General features: G+C 37.1%; 1 protein-coding gene across 3 annotated transcripts in view; it reads left to right on the top strand.

The window, feature by feature from the left end:
* The window catches only part of ACSS2 (acyl-CoA synthetase short chain family member 2), a 63,340-nt gene that overhangs the window by 35,844 nt on the left and 10,538 nt on the right, over positions 1-16,958 (top strand). For 2 of the 3 annotated variants that reach the window (XM_070941655.1, XM_070941657.1), the window contains exons 8-13: positions 6,091-6,129; positions 11,901-12,038; positions 13,554-13,724; positions 14,116-14,249; positions 15,326-15,458; positions 15,988-16,044. In XM_070941655.1, coding sequence (XP_070797756.1) covers positions 6,091-6,129; positions 11,901-12,038; positions 13,554-13,724; positions 14,116-14,249; positions 15,326-15,458; positions 15,988-16,044 — 672 coding nt within the window. The remainder of the gene's footprint in view (positions 1-6,090; positions 6,130-11,900; positions 12,039-13,553; positions 13,725-14,115; positions 14,250-15,325; positions 15,459-15,987; positions 16,045-16,958) is intronic. The other variant, XM_070941656.1, reaches the window with a different exon arrangement.

The following is a 16,958-nucleotide window of genomic DNA, read 5'->3' on the forward strand; positions in this document are numbered from 1 at the left end:
TCTGCTTGCTCTCAAACATATATCATATAAATATATTCTTATGTCCTCCTATAGACTAATCAATTTATCTGTTTACTACCGTTCCTGATCTTGTGCTGCTTTATTAATAAATAGTAACTAGCTGCTCCTGTCACATCTCCAAAGTAGTAAAAGAGTTGTCTGTTTCCTGAAAAGTTTCTATGAATTTAAAGCTACTTTCTCTGTTGGAGACATTTCTTACCCAATTAAATAACCACAATCTTTTACAATATTCATACAAGCCAAGAAACCCTAGTCTTGCAATTAGTGTCTTATTTTAAACATGCAATTATGAACTTTTATATTTCAGTCACAGTTTAATGAGAAGTTTTGTTGTTGACTTTTATCTAGTGCTCACTAAGCTAATAAGTATTTGGATTGTACTGTTTCACAATTCCAAATGGATCTACCATCTCACTGAGTTTTTGCTACTCATCAAATATAGACCCTATTTTTAGCACATTACAAGTCTCATATCCATTAATAGCAACACTATAGCAATTGCTTATCGTTGGCTTTATCACAACAGACTTCCGTGACATTTTACATGGACTTGTAACCAGAAGAGATCAGGATTGGCAGCCAGGTGGGAAGTATGCATTTATTGACTATGCCAAACTAGTACCAATTTTTAAAGGTCAGAACAGTAGAAACATCCCTGAGCTTCTGATAGACACTATTGATAGAAATGTATGTTTGCTATATTAGGTTCTTCAGATAAACTGTTGGTCACAATCCTCTGCCAATATCCTCTTCCTTATTGGGCAGGGGAGAGAAAATCTATCTGTGGCAAATAAATAAGCTACTTCTCTGAACTCTTTTTAAAGATTGCATATTTCTTATATTAATGTATCTGTTGTTAACAGGAAAATTAAGTGACTGACCATCTGCTGTCCTTAAGAATTCCTAAAATATCAATTTTTCACATAATGCTTGATTTTTAAAATTGAGCCATCTCATCCCTGAGGGGATGTTAATAACATGGCAAGAAAAGAAATTTCGGATTGACTCCCTGGAAAAAGCGCAAGAATTCTATGACCATTACATAAGTGGGGAGGATGAACAAGACAGCAGAGAGGAAGCAGAAAGCAAATGTTAGGAGGACCAGATATCAGAGGAAAAAATGACAGAACAAGACATAAGAGATCAAAGGGAAATAGAACGACAGATGAGAGAAGGAGCCAAAACTAGAGCACAAACTGAGGCAAGAGTAAGGAATGGACCAAAACTTACATACAAATAACAGGATGGAAGACGAAATAAGGATGCTATCACTAAACATCAATGGCATCAATTAACCTATGAAACGTAAACAAACATTAACAAGACTTCAAAGAGAAAATATGGACATCATCTGCCTGCAGGAGGTCCACATTAAAGAAAAACACAGTGACTTTTTAAAATGCCCCAAACTTGGGAAACTACATCTAGCGCTGGCACAGAACAAAAAAAGAGGGATCGTAGTATATATAAAAGATTGTTTAAATTCGAGGAAAGTATACAGTGATGAAGAAGATAGAATTTTGATAATGGAAATCACAACCAATTATAAACAAATTCTTTTAGTGACAATCTATGCATCAAATACAAAACAAAAAAAATCTACAGTAAACTACATAGAAAAATAACTGAATTAGACTGAAAATATCTGCGTAATAGGCGACTTTAACGCGGTAGTAGACAATAAAAGAGATTACAGGACTACAAAGAAAAATAAACAGAAAAGACGAAAACTACCAAGTGCGTTCTCTGAAATGGTCCAAGAACTAAATCTAAGAGATGCGTGGAGACAATTAAACCCAGGGAAAAAACAATACACCTTCTTCTCTCACCCACATAGTTCATGGTCACGCATAGATATGGCATGGATGAATCCAGAATTGATTAATAATATAGAAGATATAGAAATACTGCCAAATACCTGGGCTGATCACTGCCCTTTAACAATAAAATGGAAAGGTCAAAAAAGAAAGGAGATGGACTTTAAACCAAAGAATTGTAAAATAAAAACCCTATCTACAAACAATGGAAAAGGAATTGAAAAACTTTTTTAAGGAGAATAGAAAAAAACAAACAACACTACAGAACTTATGGGACACTCCAAAGGCATATATGAGGGGAATAACAATAGCTTATGTGGTGAGGAGAAATAAAGAGAAAAGGGAACAACAAATGTCACTATTGGAGAATCTCAAAAAATTGGAAACTGCCCTGCAGAAAGAACCCTAGAACGATAGAATTAAGGAAGAAAGAGACCTAACGAAACATAAAATCAATCTAATACAACAGGAAGCAATGATACGGAACATAAAAGTGGCAAAACAAAATTCAAAACAGTGAATAAGCCTGGAAGATGGTTGGCCCATAAACTGAAGAAGGAAAAAACTAAAAAGCTGATAAAACACCTACAGGATGAACAAGGGAATCTGCATTACAAGATTGATGGACCATTATTGACTATTATTCAAAGTTACTTTCAAGCGCTATATAGTCAAGAAAGTATTGCAGAAGAAAATATAATAAAGTATCTACAAGAGAGAAACCTGCCAAATATATCAGAGGAAGCAATAGAAATGTTAAATGATAAAATTACCTTAATAGAGATGAAGGAGGTAGTTAAGAAGCAAAAAACAATAAAACATCTGGGCCAGATGGGATTCCTGAGGAAATATATAAAAAATTCCAAGAACCATTAGAGGAAATTATGTTAGAAATGTATAACGATGTATTAGAGCGAGCTAAAATGCCAAACTCATGGACAGAGGCATTCATAACATTAATCCCGAAAGAAAATACTGATTATCAATTGATACAAAACTATAGGCCAATCTTGCTACTAAATGCTGACTATAAAATCCTGGCTACAATTATAGCAGAAAGACTCAAAAAGATATTAAACAATATTATTCATTTGGATCAAAATGGGTTTCTACCCAAACGACAAATAAGAAACAATACAAGAATTATAATGAACATATTAGAATTTTACATACATATTATGAGGCCCACCCTGAAAAACAATTAGTATTAGTACTGGTGGATACACAAAAGGCTTTCGATAATTTAAATTGACAGTTCCTAATCATACAATTAATTACTATGAAATTTGGAGAAAAATTTATTAAAATGATCAAGGCAATATATTCAAATTAAACAGCGAAAATAATGGTAAACAGAGATCTAATAGACAGTCACCATAAATAAGGGGGTTAGGCAAGGATGCCCACTATCCCCCCTCTTATTTATTCTCTCACTAGAAGTTTTATTGATCCAGGTTAGGGATAATCGGGAATTAAAAGGGTTAAAAATTAAAAAAGAAGAGTATACAACCTAGGCATTTGCAGATGATATGGCTTTCATAATAGAAGATCTCCTTGAAATGGAAGAATTATTAATATAAGAAATAGAGAAATTTGGTAAGGTTGCTGGTTTAAAAATAAATAAAAACAAAATGAAGATAATAACCAAAAATCTTACACAAGGCCAAAATAAGGAATTAGAGAGGATATTGGAAATTCAAGTAGTGAAAAAAGTAAAATATCTTGGCATTTGGATAACAGCAAAAATTTCCTCCATAAAAGAAGATAACTATTTAAAGCTACTACAACAAATTCAAAAGGATTTAGAAAATTGGGTGAAGCAACAACTATCTTTGATTGGAAGAATTGAATATTTTACCAAAAATTTTATACTTCACCATGATAAAAAAGATGTTGAGACTCTAAAAGAGTGCAGAGAAGAGCGACAAAAATGATTAGGGACTGGAGGGTAAAACATAAAGAATGGTTGCAGGAATTGGTTATGCCTACCCTAGTGAAAAGAAGGACTAGGGTTGATAGGATAGCAGTGTTCCAATATCTAAAGGACTACCACAAAGAAGAGGCGTTCAACCTTTTCTCCAAAGCACCTGAAGGCAAGACAAGAAACAATTGATGGAAACTTATCAAGGAGACGACTAATCTAGAAATAAGAAATTTCCTGATAGAACAATTAATCAGTGGAACGGCTTGTCTTCAGTAACTGTGGGTGCTCTATCACTGGTGGTTTTTAAGAAGAGATTGGACAATCACTTGTCTGAAATAGTATATGGTCTCCTGCCTGAGTAGGATATTTGACTAGAAGACCTCCAAGGTTCCTTCCAACTCTGTTATTCTTTTATTAGCACCACTCTTTCCCTTAGAATGACAAACTTTCCTTATTGTTATTAGAACATTGAGGTTCATCAAATTGATTAGGTAGGAAATAGTGAAATTTGGGTATGTGTTTGCCTAGCAGAGGCATTTGCTTTCACTTCTCAGACTAATCTCACTATCCTTTATACATGGCGATTTATAAAAAGTAATCCTTGCTGCATTAGTCTATGAAAAAATAATACCAACCATTGGATAATATTTTTATTTTAAAGAAATAAAGTTTCCTTCAAGTTTAACTCATGCTGACTAACTACATAGTTTTCTTAGCAAAAAATATAGTAGTGGGTTGCCATTAACCTTATTCCAGGATTCATTTTACTTTCTTGTCCAAGCCCACAGCTATGAAATTTCTTGGTGGTCTCCTATCCAAGTGCTAACCAGCTTATGTTCTACCCAAGTCTTTCAAGATTAGCCAGGGTAGTATTGGCCAAAATGCCAAAAAAGTTCAACTCCTCCAACATTCTTCCATCAAGAAGGTGTTAACAAAATCCAAGAGATAGGGAAGAAACAAGACACATACACCCCACCACTATTAGCCAGGAGGTATGCATGTCAACATCATACATTTCAATTTTCCAAACTTTATAACTTTATTTCATATACTTAACTAAAAAAAAAAGGGGGGGGGAAGGGGAGAGAAAGCTTTATTGTTGCTGTCAAACAATTGGAAAATCAGAAATCCTTGCAGATCCTGGAGCCTGGATAGCTCAGCAGACTAATGCATTGTAATTTAACTCCAGCTGTCTGCAATTAGTAAGTTTGAATCTTGCCAGGCTCAAGGTTAACTCAGCCTTCCATCCTTTCTAAGGTAGGTAAATTGAGGACCCAGTTTGTGGGGGCAATAAGCTGCCTTTTAAAAATATACAAAAGTATGAAGGCTATTGCTTAACGCATTGTAAGCCATCCTGAGTCTCCGGAGAAGGGGGGCATATAAATCAAATTAAAAAAAAAAATCCATTTCAGGATCCTCAGGAATCTATCAATCTCACAACTTGTTCCTTCTCTAGGATAAGAGAATTTATGTGGCTTGGATTTAATCAAGAGCTACCAAACCAGTGGTGGGTTTCAAAAATTTTTACTACTGGTTCTGTGGATGTGGCTTGGTGGACGTGGCATGGCTTGGTGGGCATGGCAGGGGAAGGATACTGTAAAATCTCCATTCCCTCCCCACTCCAGGGGAAGGTTACTGCAAAATTCCCATTCCCTCCCAATCAGCTGGGACTCGGGAGGCAGAGAGTAGATGGGGGCAGGGCCAGTCAGAGGTGGTATTTAACGGTTCTCCAAACTACTCAAAATTTCCGCTACCGGTTCTCCAGAACTGGTCAGAACCTGCTGAAACCCACCTCCGCACCAAACTATGGTAAAGTGATTGCTTTGGCATGGCAACACATTAGTTGGCTGTTTGGCTTTGTTTGGAGAAACAAACTTCACGGTGGGAAGCTTAATAGCTTAATTGATGGAGCCTGTAATATACACCTTAAATAAATAGGAATAACGCTTCATGGATCTTTACATTCCTTGCCAACTAGCAGTTTTGTTCTAGCGTAGGAATTGCCAGTTAGGAATGGATGGGCTTTACACAAAACACAGACTCTGGACAAGAGGGCCACCAGTCACATGGAAGAGCCCTGCTTCCTATGGAGAGAAAAATGCTTTTTGAAATGAAATTGGCTAATCAGATATTGATAGGTTATCAGATCCCTTGTGTGCAATTTTTCCTTTATGTTCTTTGTTTTTTTTAAAAGCACTTTATTCCATGATATTCAGATTTCTAATTATACAACCCATCTTTGCTATCATGGCATTTACAGATGATAAGTGGCCAAGTTCAATTTGACTGCTTCTCAAACATTATATCTCCTTTGTGAATTTTTGGCAGGAAAAAAAGACTGAGAGCTCAAAGAAAGTCCAGCCAAAGGTATTTACTGTGTGTAGCAGAAGTTTTTTTCACGGCATCCTTCTGCTCTGCTTACCACGTCCAGCACACCTCTTCTCTTGTCTGCTCTTTTGCTCTCTCACTGCAATGTGTGGCCTTTTAACCTCATTCCAGCACCTGCATGGTTGTTGGGGGCGTCACTGTCACAATGGGATGAAGGGAATTTGGAGCCAGATTTCAATAACCTGGGATTAGGGAGTAGGGAAAATAACCGCTTTATAGTGCTATTGTTTTTTTTTTCCTTAAAATGTAAATGGGATTTATTTTTGTATTGAGACCATAAGGGAATCTGTATCTTAAAGGTTGAATGTTTCCTTGGAAATAAGTTCAGTTGCAACTGTCAACTCATATCCCGGATTCAATTATACTGAGATTGTGCAGAATGGCTTCATTCAGATTACCTCCATGACTCAATTTTGCTTTCACAAACAACATACAAACTGCACATTCCTGTTTGAAAGAGGTTGAAAACCGACCCTGAAATTCTTGATTGCATTGTTTTTCATCACTGACTAGCAAAATTTACCAGCATTGAAGTACTAGTGTTGATAAATTGTGCAAAAGATCATTTCACATTTGTTATCAGCTGTGAAGAATTGTTGTTTTCTAAAGAACAATTCTGGAAAACTAGGTCTGGATTTGAATAATGGAAAGAGTATTGCTAATGGAATTGTATAATTACAGAGCTCTGTGATATCAATGCTATTAAGTGAAGCAACTGGTTGATTACAAACAGATAATAGGCACAATTTACTACTATATTACAGCCTACGGTTTATGGATTACAGTCAATTTGCATTGATTATACATCTGAAGATAATTGTTCTGAAACAGCCTTTAACCAAATTCCTTGAAATTTTCTATTTTTAGGTATGTGGCCTCTATAATATTTTTAGAATATTTTCATATTCTTTGCAATCATTTTCAACAAATCATAAGGATAGTTATAAAGTGCAATGAGGTGGATGGGGTGATAAAAACAAGAGAGGAAAGCTTTGAAGAAATCCAGCATTTTTGGAGAAGTTGATTATGGTATTCAGAAGAGATGAGCAAGAGGCAACATGATAGTCATCTTCATTGATTTGAAGAGTTGCCATATAGATAGTGGGGAGGGGAAGAGAGGGAATCTATCATTTGGAAAACATAGGAAAGTTTTCTAATAATGCATACATATCATACATATCAAACAATTTTGTTCTGTGTTAAAAAAGATTAAATGTTCACCTGATGGGTTTTTCTATTGATAGATTTCCTGCATTAGGAGTTTAGATGAGCCAGATTATTTTTGAAGTATTTTCTAATGATGACTAGATTCTCATGTTCCACTAAGCTATGGTTAGACTGACATGGTTTTGGCAGAGCATATTTGGGGAAATCTACCATTACAGTTTGCAAAGTGTGATTTTAGCAATATGATGTGTCATTGGGGCTTGTATAAAAGGCCATGGTTAGAGTATACAATGGATTGATGAAATGGGTAAACTCAGGCTATGATTATATTCTCAAGTAAGAAAAAGCATTGCCAATCAGGGGTTGCAAATTTATAGAAAAGGTGGGAATATATATGAGGAAGGGATCATGGTGGTGAATACAAAGTTTTATCATTCTTTGGTATTAGTTAGCATCATGATATTGTTATAAAATGATTTGCTTAGATATTGGCAAACTATTCTTTTCAGGAATTCAGAATCTCTGAAATGGCTTTCTGATTCCAATTTGAAGGTACTTATGCAAACTGTTTTTTTTTTTACACCTGATACTGGAAAGGGATTATTTGATGGAATGGGATAATTCATAAAGAAATTGTACATAGAGTGAAAAAGCTACATTAGATCTATTAAATTGCTTCCTTTCTATCATAGTAATTTTATGCCTTCTTTCAGTGAATCTTAGGCAGTGTAAAGAAGGTGAAATAATCTTGCATAAGGATATTCAGTTTCTGGTAGTACAAATACTGTTGCTGCTTATATAGGTTTTCCATGCTAGCCTTTTTGAATAGCCAACTTTGTATTTTTTCAGATACCTGGATTACAATGTTCAAAGACCATCTTTTAAAATTCAGTTGGAACTGGATACATAATCCTGCATTTGTTTCCTTTTGAGAAGACTACAATTTACTTTAATATTTTAAATGAACATGGCTGCCTTAAATAAAACCCAGCTTCAAACATAAAGCTGGCATGAATAAGCCAAACAAATCAAGTTTGTTTTGACTTTAAAAAAATCTCTAGCACTTATAATTAATTCAGATGTACAGTAATTAGAATATCTTCAACATAAATACATCCTCATATATTCAGTTTGTTTGATTGGCTATATCAGTTGCCTTATCTGCTGGACTAATATATAATCTGTTATGTAGTACAGTTATTAGAGTAAAGTATTTAAGATGAGTCTATACATCCTAAAAATTTGAATATCCAATTGAGTCTCATTTGACTTGCAACTCTGTCAGCTTCTACTACGAATGGTTGTTTCTGCTACTTTTTTGCAGGGGGGGTGGGAGTATTGGATTATTCAGTGTTATCCAGTTTGGTCTGCATGTTGAATTTCTGCAGAGGTCACTGCCTAGACGTAACTCAATCTGGTGAAGCCATATCTGACAGCCATGGAAAAACAGAACAATTCAAGGTTTTTTTCCTTTTATACCTCCAAATTTACATTTTGAATCTGTTCTGTCCCCCTTCCTCACAAAGGCAAACGTAATACCAAGCACGCCTGCCAATATTTTATTAGGTAAACAGATTAGAATTCCTGGCAGACCAAGGTTTTGGCAGCAAACTGCCGAATGCCTGCCAAGACCGTTTTCACTCCCTTAAAGCAGAAGAGGACTTATCTTCCGTCCGTTCCAGGAGCAACAAATTATCCATGAGACAAGAGTTTAGTCAATGTTCAGTCCAAAATATATCCAAGCCGAATTTCAGAGATCACAATGTGACTTTCAGGGTTTAACTTTGTCCGTCACAAAGCCTGAAGAGCAATCCCACCCACTTTTATTCCTGGTGGGGTGTGGCTCCATGACTCAGCTCAATCTCTGGCCCTCCCACGCCTCTTCCATTGCTGCGCACGCTTCTCCCTCTGATGCTGCCTGGGATCAAGCCAGGATTCATTATCCTCGCTCCCTATCAATTGGTGCTCCAATATGCCTTCCTCCTGGCACATCCCAGGCTGTTTCTCCTGGCCTTCGGATGGAACCTGAGGCATTGTCAGAAAGGAGGGTCCTAGAGAGGGAGGCCTTATCAGTTCCTCCCCATCATCTTCTGAGTCCTCCTCCTCTGTTAGGACAGGCTCGGTAGTCGGGGTCACAACAGAATCAGTAGAAAGATAGTGCTTCCAGTTTTGAATTTTTTAAAAACTGTGCTCTCAGCTCTGGAAAACACTGGTTTGATTCTTGTGTCAAATGATAATGAATGTCTTGATCATGAGTCATTGCCAAGCGGAGACAGATTAGCTCTATACTGCCTGCTGCCTGAGCATCTTCATCCAAAAGTTTTGCTAATTGGTACTATAACACTCAACGGTTCTTCATTCAAAACACTATGTTTAGGATCAAAAAAGCTAATCTAATTAAAAACATTTTTACACTTTTTAATACAAAAACTTCACACAGAACAATGTTGGGCATTTCTCGTGTCATTAAGGATAGCAATTTTTTCTTATTATATATAAATTTAAAAAGCTAACAACACGGAGGAGTTTTGCTGATAAAGTAAATGCTTCCTTCAAAGCCATTACTTTTTGAGATGCTGCCAGCCATTGTCATAAGGGGGGATAGATCTATCATAGTTAAATAATTTATCTGACTATAGGGAATTACAGTGGAAATATATGGTAATAGAGAGATTTAATTTACATGTCTGAATTGTATAGAAAAAACACCAAAGCATTTGTTGATTAGTGTAATTTGCGAGAACAACTAATAAACCTACTGCATGGATTGTCAATTTTTTGCAGCTCAACTTTTGATGGCTGTTCTTGGAATGGCTGTAACTTGAATGTTGGATCAGGACTATGTTGCAAATCCGGAAGTTCTCTAGCCTGTGGTTTTGTCAGAAATGTTGGAACTCAGGGTGCCTGGGCATTCTGAAAGTTGTACTTCAACATACTTGGAGAGAGCTGACTTCAAATGAGTTGCTCATATCAATGCAAAATGCTGTCTTTTAGCCTCAGCATGCCCTTCTCTCTGTAGAAAGATGGGACACTATGATATGCTGCTTGGGTTGTTCTGTTTGTTTCAAGTATTTATACCACTTTTATGCCACTGCTGGCTCCTTGAAACAAAGCAGAACTAATAGACATCTTTCATTATGTGTATCACTGACAAATGTTCTGCATGCCAAGTTTTTCTGACTCTTTTTAAAATTGTGTTGTCTTCTGATGCCTGCTGTGCTTCACAGGTGAAGATTTTTCTACTTAAAAGTGCACATTGCTAGAGAGAGGAGTTAAAATGCATGTTGTGTCAGATTTGCATGTTTTCGAAGTGTTTTTTTAGGTTTTCTTGACTACCATAAGGAGAATGCGCTATTGGAGGCTGATATGAATAAAATAGAAAAAGAGTACTAGTGTAAAGTGATGTAAAGGGTTTGACTGGATAGAAGGGATTGATCAAGATCTGAGGAATCATTTAAAGGACCAAGATTAAAATTAAAATTAATTCTGCCCTTAAAAAACTAAAAACCAATTCTACATTTAATATGGAATTGGATTCAAACTTAAACATGATTCAAGTGGTTGAGAAGAAATAACAAAAGCATGAAGCTTGTTATAATGATTATAGTGAAGCTACTTGTGAGTAGTGTGCATCAAAATGTTTGGATGCCTACAAGATGACAAGAAAGATGTCAATTAGTGGATGTCTGGATTTTTGGTACAGTAGATAATCCCTGGTTATATAATTTTTCTAGTATATCTTAATTCCATTATGTTCACTAAAGTCCAATGAGGAATATCATTAATATAATCTTAACAAATTTTCACTTCTGATGCTAACTCTTTAAGCTTAAACAAATTTGTAAGTCAGCCCCATTCTACATTTATACATCCAAATTTTAAAAATATTGGCTCACCTCACTGGATTAATGTGATGGGTACAAAGCTTGCAAAGCATGTTTTTAGAAATAGTGACTACTAGAGTAGCATATGTCTTTTTCTTTTATCAATATCTTGTGTTCTGATTCCAGTGATATATTAATTTTAATAATAAAGTTGGTAGCTTCCCTTATATTTTGAAAAACCATTATTTATGAGCCACGGTGGCGCAGTGGTTAGAATGCAGTACTGCAGGCTACTTCTGCTGGCTGCCGGCTGCCTGCAGTTTGGCAGTTCAAATCTCACCAGGCTTCAGGTTGACTCAGCCTTCCATCCTTCTGAGGTGGGTAAAATGAGGACCCAGATTGTTGGGGGCAATATGCTGTCTCTGTTAACCGCTTAGAGAGGGCTGTAAAGCATTATAAAGCGGTATATAAGTCTAAGTGCTATTGCTGTTGCTATTTTCAAGAAAAACAAATGTAGTATTAAAGAGTCTCTCAGTAGCTATAGCAAATATGTTGAATTCAAGTAGGAAATAAAATTGTCCACAGGTTTAAGCAAGTGTTATTGTGTCAGGAAGCTATGTAGCAAATAACAAGGGTTAGAAATAGTAAAACAGGACTTTTCAGCTACTGTGGAATAATTTTTGGTTTAGCTGCAAGAGTGCATTTGTTTTTTTCCTGGTTAGACTGCATTTAAGTATTATGGTGTGTGGTTTCCTTCAGACTCCTTGGGATCCAGAAGTTGATATTTGGTGGCATGACATCATGAAAAATGCTAGCAAGGAGTGTGAGCCTGTCTGGTGTGATGCAGAAGATGAATTGTTTATTCTCTACACCAGTGGATCAACAGGGAAACCGAAGGTAAGTTAACATTTTCCTGGACTGGTGTTAAGTAGAAAGTTATAGTACTGCTTTTGTCAAATCGTACTCTTTTTACTGCTCTTAGTCCTATGTCTACACTTTGTTTTTAAACTTCATTTGTTTATAGTTCTACTTGAGATAGATTGTTTATAGTTTTATTTGAGATAGAGTCCTGAATAAAGGATAATTATAATAATGAAATCAAAAATTGCCATGTTTTCTGCCCATTCTGTTCCATTAATTTGCGAAGCTCCAAAAACTCTGGAGCTGACACCTACTAACACAGAAGAGAATCTATCTCAAAGTTGGAACTGTGGGGCCTTTAGTTCTTAGTCCTTAAAAGGGAATGGAGATTTTGCAAACTTTACACTCTTGTAGCACTGATGTTGATACTTAGTTTGGTAACGAAATGTTTGCAAGAAAACAGCCAAGCTGAGAGAGCACCAAGGACCACACCTAATACATTGCTCAAGAATGGTATATTGAATATTGGGGCTGGTTTTGTCTTGGTTTTTACTATAAAACCTGCATAGCAGGGGTGAAATGCTACTGGTTCGCACTGGTTCGGGCAAACCGGTAGTAAAAAAAAGCTACCAGTTCATCTGAACTGGTATTTCCGATGATCAGCTGTGCCACGCGATTTATATTCACTAGAAAGCAGGAAACCCTGCTTTCTAGCGAATCTAAATTGCGCGGCACAGCTGTTCCCCCCTCGCTATTCTACTTACCTTCAAAAGGCTCCTTTTTATGCGCGAAGTGCACGTTGGTATGCACTGTGCATGTATGATGCACAGCGCGCATGTCTATGCACTGCGCATGCACAGCATGCGTTTGGCATGCACTGCGCATGCGCGGGCAGAGAACTGTTGGCAACCCGCGGAGGATTTCACCACTGCTGCATAGGATGGTATAATTCTAGATGTACTGTATAGAGAAGGAAAATCAGTAGTGTGATTTGTCTACTGTGGAATTCGGTGGCAGAGTACAAATAAGTATTCTGTGGCTTGTGTGGGCCACAGGATACATGCACTTTTTCAGCAAGAATTAACTGTGTAGAGATTGATAAAACTAAAGGGAACATTTTAGAAGATTTATTTATTTATTTGGAAACTTTATAGAGTAGCTTATCATAAGCAAATAACCCTGGGCAAAAACAATATAAAACCAAAATAAAATACAAATATGTAGTTAAAAGTAAATAAGTATAAAAGCCAAGGTGTCTAAGATAAAATTCAGTATTCCAAATGAACATGTATGCAGTATTGCTAACAATATAGCCCTAACATCTGAAGGAAAAACCAAGTTTTCATGGCTTCATTTCATATTTTTCTGAAAAATCTGATCATACCTTGTAGACGTGCACTGGAATATGATAAATTCAGCAAATTAAAACTAATTTCCTGCTGGTTGTTATATCTTAATATAACTTTTAGCAATGCTGCAATTCCTGGCCAATGAGAACTAATTTATATTTAAATGTTCCTTTGTATGGATATTCTGTGTTCTGTATTTCAGGGTGTTGTACACACAATAGCTGGATATATGCTTTTCACGGCTGCTACTTTTAAATATGTGTTCGATCATCATCCTGAGGATATTTACTGGTGCACAGCTGATATTGGATGGATAACTGGCCATTCCTATCTCACGTATGGACCCTTGGCAAATGGGGCAACCAGTGTCTTAGTAAGTTCTATGATAAAGTCTGACAGTATGGAAACATCAAGTCTTAATTCCTTTGTAGAGTGAATGGCATCAACTTTACAACTTTCTTAACAGCAATGAGTGAGGACGCAATTAAGGTAATTGAAAAATATAGCTCCCTAAATCATATTTTGACCTATATTCTGATCTGATGCTGATTTTTTTTTTAAAAGAGTTTTTCCTTATTTTGACAGGCTTAAGAAAGAAAGTTTCATGGAGTTTCTTCTCTACTCTGTGCTTTAGTGTTGTGGAGGTTTTCCTCTGCTAAGCAATATTTCCTGAACTTTGGGAGCATAATAGGCTGTAAAATGTAGGTCCATGTGCTGAAATTAGCAGTCAACATGGTGCATTGTTAATTGCTATCTCTTTTCAGTTTGAAGGGCTCCCTATTTACCCAGATGTTAGCCGTATGTGGAACATCATTGACAAGTATAAGGTGACCAAGTTCTACACAGCACCCACTGCCATTCGTCTTCTCATGAAATATGGAGATGAACCTGTCAAAAAGTAAGCATGACTTTAAGAAAAACAATAAGGCTGGCTTCCAGGAATGCCCTTTGGAAATACATATGTAGCACTGGTTTAGAGCACTAGAGCAAAGTAGACTACTCCAGTCAAATCCCTAGGCATCTGTGTTTTGGGTACATGTTTATACTTAACTTTTGTCCTGGATGTCAAAGCCAGGGGAAAGGGGAATACATGTGGGTAGATTTGCTTAAATTGAAATGTCTTGGAAACACGGAAGAAAATAGGCACGGAGCACTGCAGATTAGATCCCAGCCTCTCTGGAAATTGGACTAGAAAATATTCAGATTAGGGCCACATGATATTTTTCAGGCCAGTTGTGATGCTTGCATTCATATCAGGGCTGAACTCCAAGGGACATTTCATGGCAGGACAAAGAACCATGTATGATTAAGAAAAAAGCTAAATTTAAATAATATATTTCACTATTGTTGCAATAAAAACTATGGCTCAGTTTTAGAGAAACGGGGGACTGCTTGTAAGACTGTGAGGACTAAATGTAACCTGAGCATCTAGACTAGATTAAATGTGCTAAACATCTTTATTTTTTAATAAGATTTGTTGAATGTTGTGGTAGCTGCTTCATACATAAACTAATTCATGATTTTAAAAAACCACAATGGCTGTGTCCATGTAACACATTAAACCACACCTAAGCAGGCTCTATCATGTATTAGTGCAGTTTGTGAACTCTGCCTGCTTTTATTGTTCAATCATCTGAAAGGGAATAATGTTCAGGATAGACACTGATCAGATCAGATCAGTGAAACTGTCCAAATGTTTTGGATTTCAGTTTTTCTCAGCCTCAGGCAGCATGCCATTAGCACGCAATTATAGGAATTTACAAGACATTAGAATTAAATTGCTTATGTGAGGGGATAGTTAATGTGTTTCTGCTTTACTTAAATCCACTTTTGACCAAGTAAAGGCATTGTAGATTTCTGAAAATGTTCTTGTTTATTCAGTAATGGCAAATGGCTAGCTTTGAAATCAAATTGTAAAACAAGTTTTCTTTCTAGAACAATTTTCTTTTTAAAATTCATATCCTATTTATTCAGATACAGCAGGAAATCCCTGAAAGTGCTGGGAACAGTTGGAGAACCCATAAACCCAGAAGCTTGGTTGTGGTTTTATAGGGTAGTTGGTGAAGAACGATGCCCTATAGTGGATACCTTCTGGCAAACGGAAACCGTGAGTTCTTTATATTCAGCTTTCTTATTAACCTGTGAATTATTTCGTTACTTCTGTGATTCCTTGTTCTCCAAGGCTTGGATTTCAAACTTACCTGCCAACTCATTACAGCATGTCATAATTTAGATGCTGTTCCTTTGCTGTGTATTTGTGCCATGTAGTCGCTTCCTGAAGTAATTACAAGCTTCTCCTTACGATCAAGGTTTCCAAAATCCTATTGGAATTCCTCAAGATTCCGAATCCTATTCGAACTTGGTTTTTCTCTTTCTTTCACAATCCAAACTCTTCCTCTGCTGTGCTAGGCAAGAACTATTCCTTGAAGAGCCTTCATGGCATTTTTTGTGCTTTCTTGATTGAAATTCAATAAAATAGACATGAATGTTTTAACAATAAAAATTGAAATGATGATGATGGCGATGTCTTGAATACACCTCTGTGTGTTCATTCAATTCAGGCTCTGAAAATATTGCGTGAGGCATTTTTCACTGGTTTAACTGTTTCCATTGCTGCTTTTGGTTTCTTCCTGCAGGGTGGTCATGTGTTGACTCCTCTCCCTTATGCCACACCTATGAAGCCAGGCTCAGCTGTAAGTATAGCTCTGGCATATTCTCTTTGTATGCAGGAGGGTTATTGCACAGCTTTATGTTGTGTACCAATTGTGCCCTTATCTGGACCATGATATACACAGTTATTCATATATATATAAGTCAATAGGATAGCTGGCAGGGAAAGTTGCAAGCTGCTGGGATAAGTCTCCCCCACCTATGGGCCCTCCCTAATCCCCTCTATGCTTGTTTTACCCTAGCCCAGGCCTGTCAAACTGGTGGCCCATGGGTCGGATGGGCCTGCGTAGGCCACGCCCACCCTGGCTCTGCAAAGGCAAAAAACATCCCAATACATCCCAATACCCTCTGCGATGCAATTGGGTTTCACACCCCTGCCCTAGCCAATCACATACCCCTGTACACCCTCTTTAATGTCTTTCTCTGCACCCTTGTGTTGCCTATCTGAATCTTACTGCATCTCTATTGTAGCCTCACACACCTCCCTGCACCCTCACATGCATTTCCAAATCTCACCACGCACACCTGTGCCCCCATGTGCCTACTTCTCTTGTACCCTCCCTGGCCTTGCCAGATCTTCCTCACCCCCTGCACACGCCCACTGAGCCTTGTTCTGCCCCCCGTGCGCTCTTCCAACTTGACAGCCACCATTTCTATTTGCCAGCCTGCTTGTGAGCCACCAGGGACTTGCAATTTCCTGCTGGCTTCCCCATTGACTTGGCTGTGGGAAGCTGTCAGAAAGCTGCCTCACAATGTGTGTTTCAGTTAATCATGACAGGGTTCATCATGCAACTGGGATGCGTTATTAGGCAATCCAATTGTGCTTTATGACTGTATTGCTTAGTGTTGGAAATTCCGGTCCTAATTGCTATCATGAGTTGAGGGCTACCTATAAAATATTTCATGGGTTGTTTTAGGGACCATCTTTTTCCAGTTG

Source organism: Pituophis catenifer, unplaced genomic scaffold (assembly GCF_029215685.1).
Source record: "Pituophis catenifer annectens isolate HBS135680 unplaced genomic scaffold, rPitCat1.0.hap2 SCAF_3, whole genome shotgun sequence".
NCBI lineage: Eukaryota > Metazoa > Chordata > Lepidosauria > Squamata > Colubridae > Pituophis > Pituophis catenifer.